The sequence below is a fragment of the Mizuhopecten yessoensis genome, unplaced genomic scaffold (assembly GCF_002113885.1).
Source record: "Mizuhopecten yessoensis strain PY_sf001 unplaced genomic scaffold, ASM211388v2 scaffold8989, whole genome shotgun sequence".
Classification (NCBI taxonomy): Eukaryota; Metazoa; Mollusca; class Bivalvia; order Pectinida; family Pectinidae; genus Mizuhopecten; species Mizuhopecten yessoensis.
The window spans coordinates 370,943-386,349 of NW_018407823.1; the positions used below are offsets into that span (position 1 = coordinate 370,943).

At 36.5% G+C, this 15,407-nt stretch overlaps 1 protein-coding gene across 5 annotated transcripts in view; it reads left to right on the forward strand.

Annotated features, from left to right (window-relative positions):
- The window catches only part of LOC110456969, an 84,041-nt gene extending 75,617 nt beyond the window's left edge, over positions 1-8,424 (forward strand). For 3 of the 5 annotated variants that reach the window (XM_021508038.1, XM_021508039.1, XM_021508040.1), the window contains exons 20-24: positions 709-966; positions 1,406-1,435; positions 4,144-4,259; positions 4,897-5,085; positions 7,099-8,424. In XM_021508038.1, the coding sequence (XP_021363713.1) occupies positions 709-966; positions 1,406-1,435; positions 4,144-4,259; positions 4,897-5,085; positions 7,099-7,248 (743 nt within the window). In that variant the 3' untranslated portion in view covers positions 7,249-8,424. The remainder of the gene's footprint in view (positions 1-708; positions 967-1,405; positions 1,436-4,143; positions 4,260-4,896; positions 5,086-7,098) is intronic. The other 2 variants (XM_021508041.1, XM_021508042.1) reach the window with 2 other exon arrangements.
- The last annotated feature ends 6,983 nt before the right edge of the window (positions 8,425-15,407 follow it).

Genomic DNA, 15,407 nt, shown 5'->3' on the forward strand with positions numbered 1-15,407 from the left:
GGGGCGCGGGGGAATGAAATATTTTGAAGAAAAGAGAAAAGAAAAATAAAGAAATGAATGAAAACCAGTTTTTAAACATAATTTCAAAAGCTCTTGAAAGAATTGTCCTATGGTCCATATCTAACACCTAAAACAGCTTGTTAGACTCTGTGACTGTTTGGTGGAGTTGCATGCCCCAGCTGTGTGGCCCGTACATTTCAGAGTGGTTTTAGAGAAGTGACTTTTATTAGGTACAACATTCTGCTATCACTAGCGCTCAACCACAGGGTTGCGGGTTCAAGGCCTACGTGGGGCAGTCGCCACGTAATGGCCGTAGGTCGATGGTTTTTCTCCAGGAACTCCGGCTTTCCTCCACCACCAAAACCTAGCCCGTCCTTAAATGACCATAGCTGTAAATAGGACGTAAAACACAATCAAACTGTAGCATCAGAGTGTAAATGGTGAATGGAATGTTCTCATCCAGTGGTAGTAGTTTGCTGAATAGACTCGGACGATGATGGTTGGTATTTTGGTCTTGGTGGTAGATGACGGGGGCTTTTATTTATTCAGATTCAGTCGAGGAGGTTGTGGCAATGTTTTACGTTCAAACTGGAATGAGACTCGACTGAATTCATTTTTCATGCTGAGAATCGGTGATAGGTTTTCTATTAAAGCTATATGTTGAGAAAAAGATCAAACCTCAATCATTGTGTCTTAATTTAAATCTAGGAATAGGACTTCCGAAATTTTTAACCTTCGGAAAGTCAGGGAGTAGGGATATTTCCGGCGGAGGAGTGGTATTGTTATCCAAAACACCCTTGGATGGAGCGAAGTCCTCCAACAAAAATTCCGGGGGCATCACTCTCCTGTCGAAGCAATCATTAGGAGATGACGTGTCGTTAGGGAGTCGAGACGGTGACGGGGTCATCTTGGTGTCCAAGCGCCCCCTGGATGCTGCATACTCCACTGATTCAATATCTATGGATGGTAAGTTGCCACCACAGGAAAGGAGACAGGATTTTATTTGTTGGGTTGGGGTTTTTTTTGAGGAAAATATCAATTACCAGGGTGAATTAATATTAAGGACACATTTAAGTAAAGAGATAAATATAGCATTTAATCAAAAAAATATAATTTCAAAAATTATTATTTATGGAAGAAGCAATGAAAACATATATGTAAGGCATAAAAATGAAACTTTAATTTGGAGGAGCTGAAGTTTGGTTGGATATACATGTACAAAAACTTGATTTTGAAAAAAAAAAAAATATTGCAGTTTGGTAGAAATTAAAAAATATCGGGTCAAAAAGCAATCCCAAAAAATGTCCACAAGATACGTTGGTTAATGTTTTTGCTGTTGTTTGTGTTATAGTCTGTTGCTTTGTATAAACTGTGTGCCCTCTCTCTCTCTTGTACTGGTAACTAGTGAACAGGAAAAAGGCTGACTCTACACAAGGTATTAGATCTTATAGTATTGTGCTTGTAGGTTCCAGTAACCAACACTTGCATCCTGCCTGTATTCAGAGAAAAACTATCACCTATATTTCTAGTCTGGAAGTATTTTGGATACCATATTTGTTTTAGTAGAAGCCCTCCACTTATTTTTCCTATTTCTACTTTTTTTTTTTTTTTTTTTTGTGAAAACACTGTTTGCAAATGAGGGGGACAAGTGATCCAAGCTTGGTCCCCCAGAATAAAAGGCATTATCCTATGAATACTGTGTTATGTGTCTTATAGCCATCACATGTGGTTACAAAAAGCTCTGTACCTGTGACACAGCTTAAAACACATCAACAGATTAACTTAATTCATTTTAACAAACAGGTAAGATGCATTTTATGATTTAGCGGCAGGAAAACCGCATATTCAATAGGGGGGGTAACTCGTGCGTCGCTTAAGTTTCATTGGAATTTCATATAAAAATTGTGATAATGTTTCTTTCAATCGTTACAACTGTCATGCGTCAGATGTAATGTGCTTGTTACTGATTTGTTGTGGAACAGGAGAAGTTAACATGGCCCAGTGATCCATATTTTGAGAGATGGAGTACAAAATCAAATACTAAAAAATAAGATCTGATTCGACCTTGGTGTTTAACTTTCAAGTCGGATAATTCATAACCCCACAAATCATGTTCCGAATTCTAAGGGCTTTTACTAAAGCGAATACGGTATCGGTGTATTTTGCTGTTTTGTGTATTTGGATTCTGTTTATAGGTTGTAAATTGAAAAGTTATCAAAGTATCTGTTCATTTCTGATTGCATTATTATTATAGAAGCACAGATGTTGTCATTTAAAATTCGTTCAATTATTTGTATGTATATTTTTTTCGAAGTTTGCAGTTTCAGAACAGTTCCCCCAAGCTTTATTCACTGAAACCTAGCATTTCTCCACACTTCTGAATCTATCGGTGACAATATCTGGAAATGTTATCGTAAAGTTTCATGGGTCAATTAATGGCTCTTTATCATATCATCATTCTGAATTAATCCAGTGGTATCCAGTAACAGCAGAAGGGAGGTAACTCCATACAGCATTATACAACAGTTATTTCCCTTTGTTTATGAAATCATACTCCATTATATAAACCTTTGCTGTTACGTTCCTGTCACGTTCCTGTCATACATGTCGACCCTCCTTCATTATTTGACCAAAATTTTCTAATCTCCCTTGCTCGAAACTTCCTCATTCAAGTCCAAACTCACACAAACTCAAAATCTACATCCTTTTTTCAAATGATCCCCTAGTTAATGCAGGGTGTGTGTAACGACCATAACAGGTGTGTCTGAATCAAATGAACGCTTTTTGGAATTATTTTGATACATAAAAAGGGAAAGATAAATTGAGCAAAGTAGTTTCAGTCGTGTTTCGTGCACTTTTCCCTCAATGAAAATAAGGAACGAGGGAGATCTCCGTCATTGGAGGTTTCCGAGGTTGACACCTATGAAACAGTAACATGTATATCAAGGCTTCATAAACTTTAGATGTGATATTGCAGACCTATTATTCTATGTAACTGGATACATTTTATTGATACAGAAATATGGACAACTGTACTTGTCAAATTGTATTTTATAATATTGTTGAGGACCAATGGAGCACTGATGTTTAGGCGGTTACAGGTTCAAATCCTTTTGGGACAGCTTGTGTCGACCTGCCAACATCTTCTGTATATAACAGGAGAAATGAAATGGCCAGACCGGGCTTTGAACCTGGTTCCTTCTCAAACTCTACACGGACACTACCAATAGAGCTACCCCATCACTGGCGATCGACCCAGTCTATAGTTTCGCTACATGTCAAAATAGCAAAATCCCTTGAAAATAGATATTTTAGCTCACCTGGCTCATATTGTGGCCCTCTCGTTACATGGTATGCCTTACATTGACCTGGATGTTATTGAAGATTTCATCTTTTGTAAATCATGATCATGATCTAAAAGTAAAGATTTTGCTATCAAGCACTTATCTGGATAAGTAATTTAAGACTTTGCATGGAAATATACTATTGTGTATATTCAGAAATGGAAGATTAACCTCCTTGATGAGATGAAATCACTAACGATGTGTTGTTAAGATTTTTTTCTTTTTTATATATATATGTATATATTTGATATGAGATGAATACATCCTGCTCTACCCTGTATACATATAATAGACTGGCCCAGTATTTATATATTGTATCTAATCCTATTAACACTGTCAATCCTATTTCTGTAACAGGGGTATCCTCCTATTTGCTTGAGGATGAGTCTTAGTTGTAATCAGTAAATGAAATTGAGTTAGATGTGAAATACAGTATAGAAATGCTTAGCACTCGATTATGAATGTAGTTTTACAAATTCATGAAATTGCATTTCGACTTTGCATGTTTTGCACAAGGCCCAGCGGTCTTTCTGTTTGATGTTGATTGTGTGAGATTCTGTTTTCTTTTTCTTTTTCAGCAGACATCCTATGATACAAGTGTGTGTTTCACAAGTAATATTGATTGAGATTTCTTATATGCTAATATAAACATCATTGTTAACCTCTGCATTCAGCTCCATTGTTCTAGCAGTAAAAGTTTAACTGTCCTCCAACTTCCTATTTGGACTGATCTTGAGTGCTACACCAGTTTATTTTCTCGTTCACCGCTGACATTTTTACAATATTCGGACAATTACAGGTGCCAGTACAGTAAGTGACACTTCGTCGTCATTCATGGTACAAGATTACGAAGACGAGGACTGGAAACAGAAGTCGGCCCACACCTTCAATATTTCTGGGACACCGACCACAGAGGTATGACACTGTTGCATACCTCATTTTCCCCCAACAAAAATTAAAATAAAAGGAATTTAGAACATTTTCTTTATGTATCTTTTCATCTGGTTTTTAATCAATTTCTTGTCTGATCAGCCCATTCCTTATAAGTGTTTCCCTATCATATTACTTGTCCGATCAGCCCTTTCCTTATAAGTGTCTACCTATCAAATTACTTGTCCGATCAGCCCATTCCTTATAAGTGTTTCCCTATCATATTTCTTGTCCGATCAGCCCATTCCTTATAAGTGTCTCCCTATCAAATTACTTGTCCGATCAGCCCATTCCTTATAAGTGTCTCCCTATCATATTACTTGTCCGATCAGCCCATTCCTTATAAGTGTCTCCCTATCATATTACTTGTCCGATCAGCCCATTCCTTATAAGTGTCTCCCTATCATATTACTTGTCCGATCAGCCCATTCCTTATAAGTGTCTCCCTATCATATTACTTGTCCGATCAGCCCATTCCTTATAAGTGTCTCCCTATCATATTACTTGTCCGATCAGCCCATTCTGTCATCTTAATTAATGTATTTAATTGACTAAGGTATCTTTTTTTTCCCCAAAAATTAATGAATAGCAATGAAACATGTGATACTGGTTGATTTTTAAGGAGACACCTACAGGACCTGGAAGTCGACGAACCATGAATCAGTTCCAGTCAGGGGGGATTTCTGAGTGGACCAGTGAAAGCGTGTGCCACTGGCTGATGGCACTAGAGATGGACAAATATATCCCTATGTTTAAGGACAAGAATGTCTCGGGCACACAGTTACTGCAATTTGATGGTGCGAAACTGAAGGTGAGTACAGGTCTTCTGTGATCAATCGTGATAGTGTTAGAGATGATAGGCTGGTATTTGTTGAAATATTTGGGAGGGGGTTGCAATCTACCTTAATTGTAAGAAATATGAAATTTGAATATCAGTTTATTGTGAAAATCAAATAAATAAAATGTAAGTATTGAACTGTATTAGGCTTAGAGTTATAGTACTTTAAAATAGTTCTAAAACAGGATTACAGGGAAGTATCGAGCACATCAGTTGTAATAATGACATACAAAATTTATATAGGGCCCTATATAATTTGTAAATCTCCTCTAAGGCGCTCTGTTAATAAGTTGGCTTATCTGCCATTCTATTTGAACCATAGCACCATTGAACAATGCAGCATAGTGCTTTAACTCATTCACCATTGAAATTCATAATGAACTATTCCAACATTTGAATTGGAAGAGTTCAAATGTGTCTTTAGGGGTGAATGAGTTAAAAGAAAAATATTGTGAAGGCAGACGTTACTGTTGTAGAATCTTAACAGACCAAACACAATTTGTGCTAGTCATCGAAACATCACATAGAAATCTTATTGGTTGTGTAAAAAGAACTTTACATAATCCATACTTACCAACCTGAAGAAAATGTTTAGAAATGACTGTATAAACAGGTGTACAGACAGGGGTACGGACAGGGTACCGGTAGGTACGGACAAGTGTACGGACAAGGGTACCGGTAGGTACGGACAGGTCTACGGACAAGGGTGCGAATGGGTGTACGGACAAGGGTGTGCATGGGTGTACGGACATGGGTGTACGGACAAGGGTGCATATGGGTGTACGGACAAGGGTACCGGTAGGTACGGACAGGGGTACGGACAGGTGTACAGAGGGTGCGCATGGGTGTACGGACAAGGGTACCGGTAGGTACGGACAGGGGTACGGACAGGTCTACGGACAAGGGTGCGCATGGGTGTACGGACAAGGGTACCGGTAGGTACGGACAAGGGTGCGCATGGGTGTACGGACAAGGGTACGGGTAGGTACAGACAGGTCTACTGACAAGGGTGCGCATGGGTGTACGGACAAGGGTACCGGTAGGTACGGACAGGTGTATGGACAGGTGTACGGCAAGGGTGCGCATGGGTGTCGGGCAAGGGTACCGGTAGTTACGGACAGGTGTACGGACAGGGGTACGGCCGGGGGTACGGACAGGTCTACGGACAAGGATGCGCATGGGTGCTGGCAGGTATGGACAGGTTTACAGACAGGGGTACGGACAAGGGTACCGGTAGGTATGGACAGGTTTACAGACAGGGGTACAGACAAGGGTACCGGTAGGTATGGACAGGTTTACAGACAGGGGTACGGACAGGTGTACGGAGCGGTACAGACAGGGGTATGGACCGGGATACAGACAGGGGTACGGACAGGGGTACGGACAAGGGTGCGCATGGGTGCTGGCAGGTATGGACAGGTCTACAGACAGGGGTACGGACAAGGGTACCGGTAGGTATGGACAGGTTTACAGACAGGGGTACAGACAGGGGTATGGACCGGAATACAGACAGGGGTATGGACCGGAATACAGACAAGGGTACGGACAGGTCTACGGACAAGGGTGCGCATGTGTGCTGGCAGGTATGGACAGGTTTACAGACAGGGGTACGGACTGGTGTACGGAGGGGTACAGAAAGAGGTACAGACAGGGGTATGGACCGGGGTACGGACAGGTCTTTCAGGCATAAAGCAGGCCCCTGCTGACTGACCTGTCAGTGTTCTAGCTAGCTTCGGAAAAACAAGAATCATGTTTCACAAAATCTACACAGAACTTTAATTTTTTCAACAACAACCTTAAATTGGAAATGGTAAACATTGAGGAGATCAAAGTTAATTTACACTTATTTTATGTCTGGTGGTGTTGTATTTGTCCTGTTTTATGTCCGGTGGTGTTGTATCTCTCCTGTTTTATGTCCGGTGGTGTTGTATTTGTCCTGTTTTATGTCCGGTGGTGTTGTATCTCTCCTGTTTTATGTTTCAACAGGCTCTCGGTGTGACCTCGAGCAAAGACAGAGACCTACTCAAAAAGAAGATTAAAGAAATTAAAATGGCTTTGGACAAGGAAAAGAAACTTCAAGATAAAGAAAGGAAAGCCAAGGAAAAAGAACAAAAGAAATTACAAAAGAAAAAGTGATTTAATTGTTATCTCCCTTTAATTGGAAAAGTGGAGTTATGGCCCCTTAAATATTGAGTTTTAGGTATGAACATTGCTTTTTCTCTGGTAGGAAGTCATACAAATGACTGTTCCTCAATGTCGAGATTCCGGCAGTGTTGAATCATGTAAAGATTGTTTTAAGTGACCAGTGATTGGTGAACTGGTTGGCCGTAGGAGCCGGTCAGTGATTGGTGGACTGGTTGGCCGTAGGAGGCGGTCAGTGACCGGGTCACACAGATTGGTCTGGGTTACTGTGATACTGAGTGACATCACTGACGTCTCTCCTCCAGTAACATTGACTCATTTTAAAGTTAACCTCGTTCATATAAGAATGTAACCAGTGTGAATGTCGACATCTTAATCCTGGTATTTTCGTGTGAGCTGACATAGTCCTCCGTCATTGTGCGAGTGAAATGCATCGTTGTCCTGTTCATTTCAGATCATTGCCTACACAGGATATTACAATAGGGAACAAAAACGCTCGGTCAAAATAAACAAGTTTTTAAATTGAAATGTTTCATTTCCATCAAATGTTTGATCACCGATGTAACTTCACACCTAGTTCACTCATGGATTTCATCTCGTTCAGTTCAGACAAGTCATGCTTGGATGATGGCAGGTTCACTTAGATTCTGTTTTCTATAGTTTAGTCTAGAGAGGCTTTGTCGTACAATCGATATTTATTGTGATAGATATGTGTTATAATTTCCTCAATCACAAAATGATCAGATATTTTTTTTATGTGTTTCAGGTATCCCAATCGCGATCTACTCTAGATTTTTCTGCAGACCATAAAAATTTCATCACCTACTTGTATCTCATATTAATCTATAAGCCAGGCAAATTTAATGTTTAAAATTTAATATAAAACTTTTTATTGATCCATGAAAATAAAAAATTAAATGAAATTAATTGCCTACCAACCTATCCTATGTTTTTTCAGGCATGTCTCCTGAAACACACATTTTTTTTATATATTTATTTTGGCAACAGAACAAAATGTCAAATATTGGAAAATACTTTTATCAGTTCATGTTGGCGCTGATCTCCAGGAATGAACAAGACTCGGAGCTGGTAGTAGACCATTCCGTCTTTGCGTATTGCAGAGTTATCTTCTCTTGGGACCAGATATTGATTGTTACTTCACTTGTTTGTGAGAGTAACGTCATCAGTTTTTGAGAAAACGACGTAATTTTCTCGCACAAACCAATGACGGAACAATCAATACCTGCTCCCAAGAAAAGATAACTCTGCAATACGCAAAGACTGAATATGAGGAGTTCATCACATATTTACACCATGCACACTGGGTTTTGTTTCTGGGGAAGCTCATTATTTGATCCGTTCAATTTTTGGATGTAAATTTAAAAGCTATGTTATTTTATCTTCATTTTTGTCAAAACAGGACTTGAATTTTAGGCCATGCGTTGGTTTCGACATGAAATATTGTGTAAGAATATGGTATTCTAGATTTTTAAGTCGATTCCAATTTATAAGTATGATGGCGAGACGTGAAAACGGAGAGTTTAGTAAAGTTTCGTGAAAATGTTGATTAGAGACGTGAAAATGGAGAATTCAGTTCAGTTGACATTTGAACAAGGAGTTAAAATAATACACGAAAAAAAGGCAATGTTAATTTATTATTTGATTTGCCCATAATGAGACATCAACAGTGAAAGGGAATAAATGACAGTCGATGAATTTCATGTGTCCTTTTCCGAATATTCAGCATACTGGTCATTTAACAGTACATTTTGATAATATCTCAGGATCTTTTCTTGGGGAAAATAAATTACCTGTCAGTCCATTTGTAATTTCTATCAAGAAGATTTTACATTTATAAATCCAGTAATTATTACAGTAAAAAACATCAGTAATTATCACCTTTAAATCTCCAGTGAATATCACTGTAAAATCTCAAGGAGTGATTGCATTAAACACTTCAATCACTCCTGTAATCCTTAATGTAAAACCTTGAGTATTATCAGCATAAAAATTATATCTATGATAACTTTTATATTTTTAAAGTTAAAGTAGAAATAAGTAAAGTTTGCATGTTAAATAATCTCCAAATATTTCTTTCCAGAACTTAATTGTTTCATTTTTTTTCAATTTAGTTATGGTTGTCCTCAAAAACTGATGACCACTCGAGTAGAATGGGATGTTTTACCATAATGGAAGCCTTATATAAAATATTTTGTTTAGTTTCTTTCGTATTTTCAGTTACAAAATGTTTTGTGTTGGGGAACTTTTAAATGCTTACAAGGTATGGGAATCAGTTTCTATCGCTGATTTTGTCTTGTTGTTTAAACACAAGACAGGTATATTGAGGAACAGAGTTTTTGCTTCCAAGTGTTCAGGACTCAACAGCGTACAAAATCTGTAGGTCAAATGACAAAGATTTGTGCTTGGGAATCCAAGGAAGTTTAAAAAACCTTGACAACACAGAGTTTTATTTTTTTATGACGAATGTCTTCCAATATTGATACTGATGTGTGACAGTGAATGCTGTCTAGCTTACAGAAACAGGTTGTGTCAGATCACAGAATGGACCTACTTATGTTGGTGCTGGAGGGGGAGAAAGGTTCCCCACACCAACGGGGCTACTTATGTTGGTGCTGGAAGGGGAGAAAGGATCCCCACACCAACGGGGCTACTTATGTTGGTGCTGGAGGGGGGAGAAAGGTTCCCCACACCAACGGGGCTACTTTGACTAATGATGTGAATGAATGTCACAATAGAAATGTTTTTTTCTTTAAAAATCTTGAATTTTGAATTCAGATGTTTGCGTGTCGTCTGCAGTGTGGTATGTTTATAGATTGAATCGCTGTCTAAATGATGATTTCAGTGACATTACTGCTGTTTTTAAAAGTGATACTTATATGACGACCATTTCCTCTATATTATACTATAACTTATGCATTGCTGTATTAAAACAGCAGTTAGTGTAGTATAGTCATTGTATTTTACCTCTTATAAGCCCATGCTCGGTGATAAGCCCGCCCCATTTTAGACCCAAGTTTACAGTAGCAAACTCGCTCTGATTTCTAAATATCTAACTTATAAAAAAAATCTTCCAGCTAGACTAAAGAAATAAATGCACAAGTAATTTGGAGAGAAAAAAGGTTTGGACTATGTTAGTTATAAAAGAGGCTTATTTTCATATTCAACTAACTATAGAGTATCTATTTAGATTTATAAACAAGAAATGTTTTCAATTTAAGGAATTAAAACCTAGAAATGCCAGAGATTGATCAAAAGACAGATATTTACTTGAAGTTAAAGAGTAGGTGTGGTTTTCCTCTTTCAAATCATTTACTTTCGTCGGAGAGTCTGTTCTGTTTCAGGTCTCCATGACAAGAAGAATAACAGTATATCTCCTCCTGTAATGACGGTTGTGTCGATATGTACCGCCACACTCTCATTTGAAGGTAGAGATATGTGGAATTCAGAATTGTAAAAGTAAGCTGAATCAAAGGTTGTTTAAGCGCTCATTATATTTCATTCTTTATGTCTAACAAAATCTTTTAAAACGTAGGTATTGAAACATTTTCAAGAAAATTGTAAGTTTGCAATGAAATATATTTTTTAACAGAATCTTGACTATGTTTAACCCGTTCACCCCTAAGTAACGTCAGTAGACTCTACCATGTATTGATGATATGGATGAGTCCATCATGGTATACAGTGGTGAAAGGGTTAATGAAAGAATAAATTATCAAAAAATGTCAAAACATTGATTTGGATGTTTAAAAGGGTTTTGTTAACAAGAACTAATACATGTACTCGCATTCGAACTTAACAGAATCATGAAATTAATCGCAAATGGTGGGGAAAGCTATCAAAAAAACAAACCTAACAAATGGTGGATGTCCTCATCAGCTTTGAATGAAATAAGTGAGCTCTGTAGATTAATTTTGTGCTTACATTTCGAAATGATTTGCATACAGAGGAAGTTCCAACTGCTGTTCCTATGGCGACAATATTCAATGAAATGAAATAATATAATAGACCATCAGGCATGTTAGACAGGTATTTATTCCATTTGAATGTAATCGGTTGTATGTGTAAACTTTGAATCTGTTTATCAATATATCGACATACAAATATTTATTGGATTGAATTAGTAAACTTTAAACGTTTTGTTTAATCTATAAATAATGTCTTGATTTAATATTTTACTTGTTCTTTCTTGATTTCAACGAAGTTTTTGTGTAGTCTTCTAGCCCTGACGTGTTCTAAATTAAACAAATTCATTGGTTCATAGTCATGGTTTGTAATTTGACCAATAAGATAGTCTGATACAAATATTTCATCCAATCAAATCACTGCTCTTTTAAAGTTGACCCTGGCGGCCATTGCTTTAGACTAATCAAGACACATGATATTTGTCATCATACATCAGTTATATATATATAAATATATATCTTGTTTGTCATATGCATCATTTGCTTCTGTGTATATCTTTTTAATGAACAAACTTGTATGCAAAAGTGCAAAGGTCATATCAAGTGCAAAGTGAGTTACTCCCCTTGGCTCACAAGTTTTTATTGTCATTTCGTAGTGTTTATTCCAAGTTGTTATTCTGTATATTGGTTTTATTATATACAATATTCTTTTTGAGATGTTTTTGATGTATTTGTGATCAATGTTGTAAATTTCATTCGGTTGTGTATTTATAACCTATATACATACTTTGGCAGAGTTTCCTAAGATCAATTCCATTCCACGAACCACATGATTTTGTCTTTGTCAATCAAACAATTATTTTACAAAAAAAATCATCAGTCCTTAAATTATAATTCATCTTAACAAAGTTATAGAAGTTGGAAGTTTTGTGTTTCTATCAAGAATTCTTTTTTTTAGCATCTAGTTTTTAGAAAATGTTTAAGTGGTGAAATAAGTGATCATTTCTTTCTTTTTTCTCACTTAAAAGCTTCTTTGCTCAGAAAGCAAAGAATATATCAAAAATATTTTATTTACTTTACAAGGCAAGTTTTATTCATGTTGAAAATATACTTTAAAGACTGAATTGTGTACCTTTTGATCTTGGTCAGTCCTTTTCACATATATAAGAATGATGGCCCATCGTTTTGAAATGTGCAATAAGTCTATTTCTAAAGATACAAAAGTGAGCCGCGGGTTGATGCAGAATTAAATAGTTGTACAAAGACATGGTCAGGTGATTCTGGATGTTAATTACTCAGTTGTACAAAGACATGGTCAGGTGATTCTGGATGTTAATTACTCAGTTGTACAAAGACATGGTCAGGTGATTCTGGATGTTAATTACTCAGTTGTACAAAGACATGGTCAGGTGATTCTGGATGTTAATTACTCAGTTGTACAAAGACATGGTCAGGTGATTCTGGATGTTAATTACTCAGTTGTACAAAGACATGGTCAGGTGATTCTGGATGTTAATTACTCAGTTGTACAAAGACATGGTCAGGTGATTCTGGATGTTAATTACTCAGTTGTACAAAGACATGGTCAGGTGATTCTGGATGTTAATTACTCAGTTGTACAAAGACATGGTCAGGTGATTCTGGATGTTAATTACTCAGTTGTACAAAGACATGGTCAGGTGATTCTGGATGTTAATTACTCAGTAACTTTACCTGTATAATCTGTGTAGTCGCTGTAGTGTGTCACCTGCTCTGCATTGCCTCACTAGATCCTGAATTGTCTCCCTTTGGTTTATCCCCCTTTAAATGATTCACCTTAAGTTCTCTCTCCCCCCCCCNGCCTTAAGTTTACACACTTAATAAAAAAATAAATGACCATTTTTTTGAAAAATGACTACCAAAAAAAAACAGAGTTCATCTTCATGGTAGAGAAAACAGGAATAAAAAAAGTTTGGTGTTTTTTTCAGGAATTATTTTATTTTTAATATGAAGTTCTATTATTTGAAAATGTTGGCATTGTTTAAATCAGTGATATTTTCTCTTTCATTTCACATCACTAGGCCGTTTATCTTTGATATACAATATTGTACCTTGGGATTTATATGCTTCCAAAGTTTTTTCATTCCTCAATTTTTCATGGTTAATTTTATTTTCTGATTTTCAGTTCCATATTTGCAGGAATTATCCGGCCAGTAAATGAAGAAGGAGATTAATGGTTGTGAGGAAGAAATGCTTCATTTATGACTTTTAAACTTGGTTAGTGTACGTGAATAGTATACCTATAGAATAATTGTATGAGCTGGGTTCATACGTTAGTCTAAAAATGGTTAACGTGTAATAGAAAGGATTACAGAACATAAACTTAATGGTAAATATATATCACAGGTGAAAAATAGACTTAAAATTGATAGTAGGATAGGAAGAAAAATTACGGATTAAATATAATATATGAATGTATTTTATCATCTAAGTATATAAATCCTGTCCTTGTTCCGTTATAAAACGAATTTGGATTAAATACTGTCGAATTCGGCGCATGATCCCGACCGTTAAATATGAGTTTTGTATAATATTGATTTTAAGATATTATATTTCAAAACATGTATATGTTGAAAACTTCAAAAAATCCCCCATATTATTGTTTTTCAATGAACATGTACAGAAGATTAATATATATATAAAGTCTTCTACAACACTGTACCACTCTTTGATAATTATATATGTAGAAATAGCTTATTATGTTGTATTCTCATAATCTTGTAATACAGTATTTTTGTAAAAAAAAAATGATTTAATAATGGTGTACCTGTCAAAAAAAAAAGTAAAACATAATCACAGTGATTGAGAAAAGATTAATAACAAGTCTCGTACATTTTATTTTAACATTTTAATTTTTTGTTTAAACATATCATCAGTTAATTGTCATGGATTTTGCTTTGTGTATCCACATATTACATACAGGGGTAGATTGATTTCCATACCACCTATCTCTAAGTCACCTGAGTCAAACGCTCAAGTGACCTACTGCGATCACTTTTCGTCTGGTGTTGTGCTACCTTCCTCCTCGGTCATGAGAAAACATTTTACATTTTTGCCTTCTTCTGTGAATGGATGTTTTTTTTCCAAACTTGGTAAAAAAAAAATCATTCTCAGTGGAAGACGGTATTGAAATGTAAAATTGGGGTCCTGCCCCAAACGCAGGGGCTAAGGTGGGGCCCTGAGAGGAAAATTGACAAAACGTTTCAATTTTTGTTTTCTCCATGGCAGACTCAGATGTTCTAGAATCAGTACTCTTCAGGGGTTATCTAATCACCCTAGGGGAGGGGATAAAGTTAACTATAGTTTATATAGGGTGGTAACATTTCTGGGAATATTTTGTCAATTTTCAGCAAGATTTTATTCAAAGTTGGTTGAAATAATCGTGATAACTGCAATGAGATGGCATCAGAAAGTGATATACTGATCTACCCTAAAGATGAACAATTTGGTAAATGACAAAATTGATATTTCTCATTCAATACCAAATTTATTTTTTTGAATAATTGTTGTTTTTTCCCGTTAGTAATATGACAAGTAATGTATTTTTCTTTGATAACATACTGTTTACCGGGATTTTTTTCGCTGCAGTTTAACTTTCGTCCTTTTGTGCCCTCGGTAATGAGGGCAAAATTATCATAATAGCCAATGTTAGTAAACAAAACCTAGCAATCAAATGTGATGAGCGAAATTAACACTGGTCGACAGTTTCCTGGAATACAGTATTGTAAACAATGACAACCACCTATATTTTAACTCAGGTGACTGTTAAGGCCCCTGGGGCCTCTTGTATGGGGATGGAATGATATCCATATCACCCCTTGTATGGAAGTGGAATGTGCTCCAGCATTGAGATGGTGTGGTGTAGCTGGAAGAGCTCATTGGTGAGGAGGGGTGTGAGTGATTTAATATACTACAGGCTATGGGATATACCAGTTTGTGAGGATTATATCAAATAAATATGGTTATTTGTAATTGTGTGTTGGTGTTTGTTTGTTCCGGCGATATATATACCCCTGTGCAAGATGAACATGAGACACATGTAGCTACACTAAAGATAATTAAATAATTGATACAATGTCATACATAAATTACACTGTACCACACATAAATTACACTGTACCATACATAAAGTACACTGTACCACACATAAATCACACTGTACCACACATAAATTACACTGTACCACACATA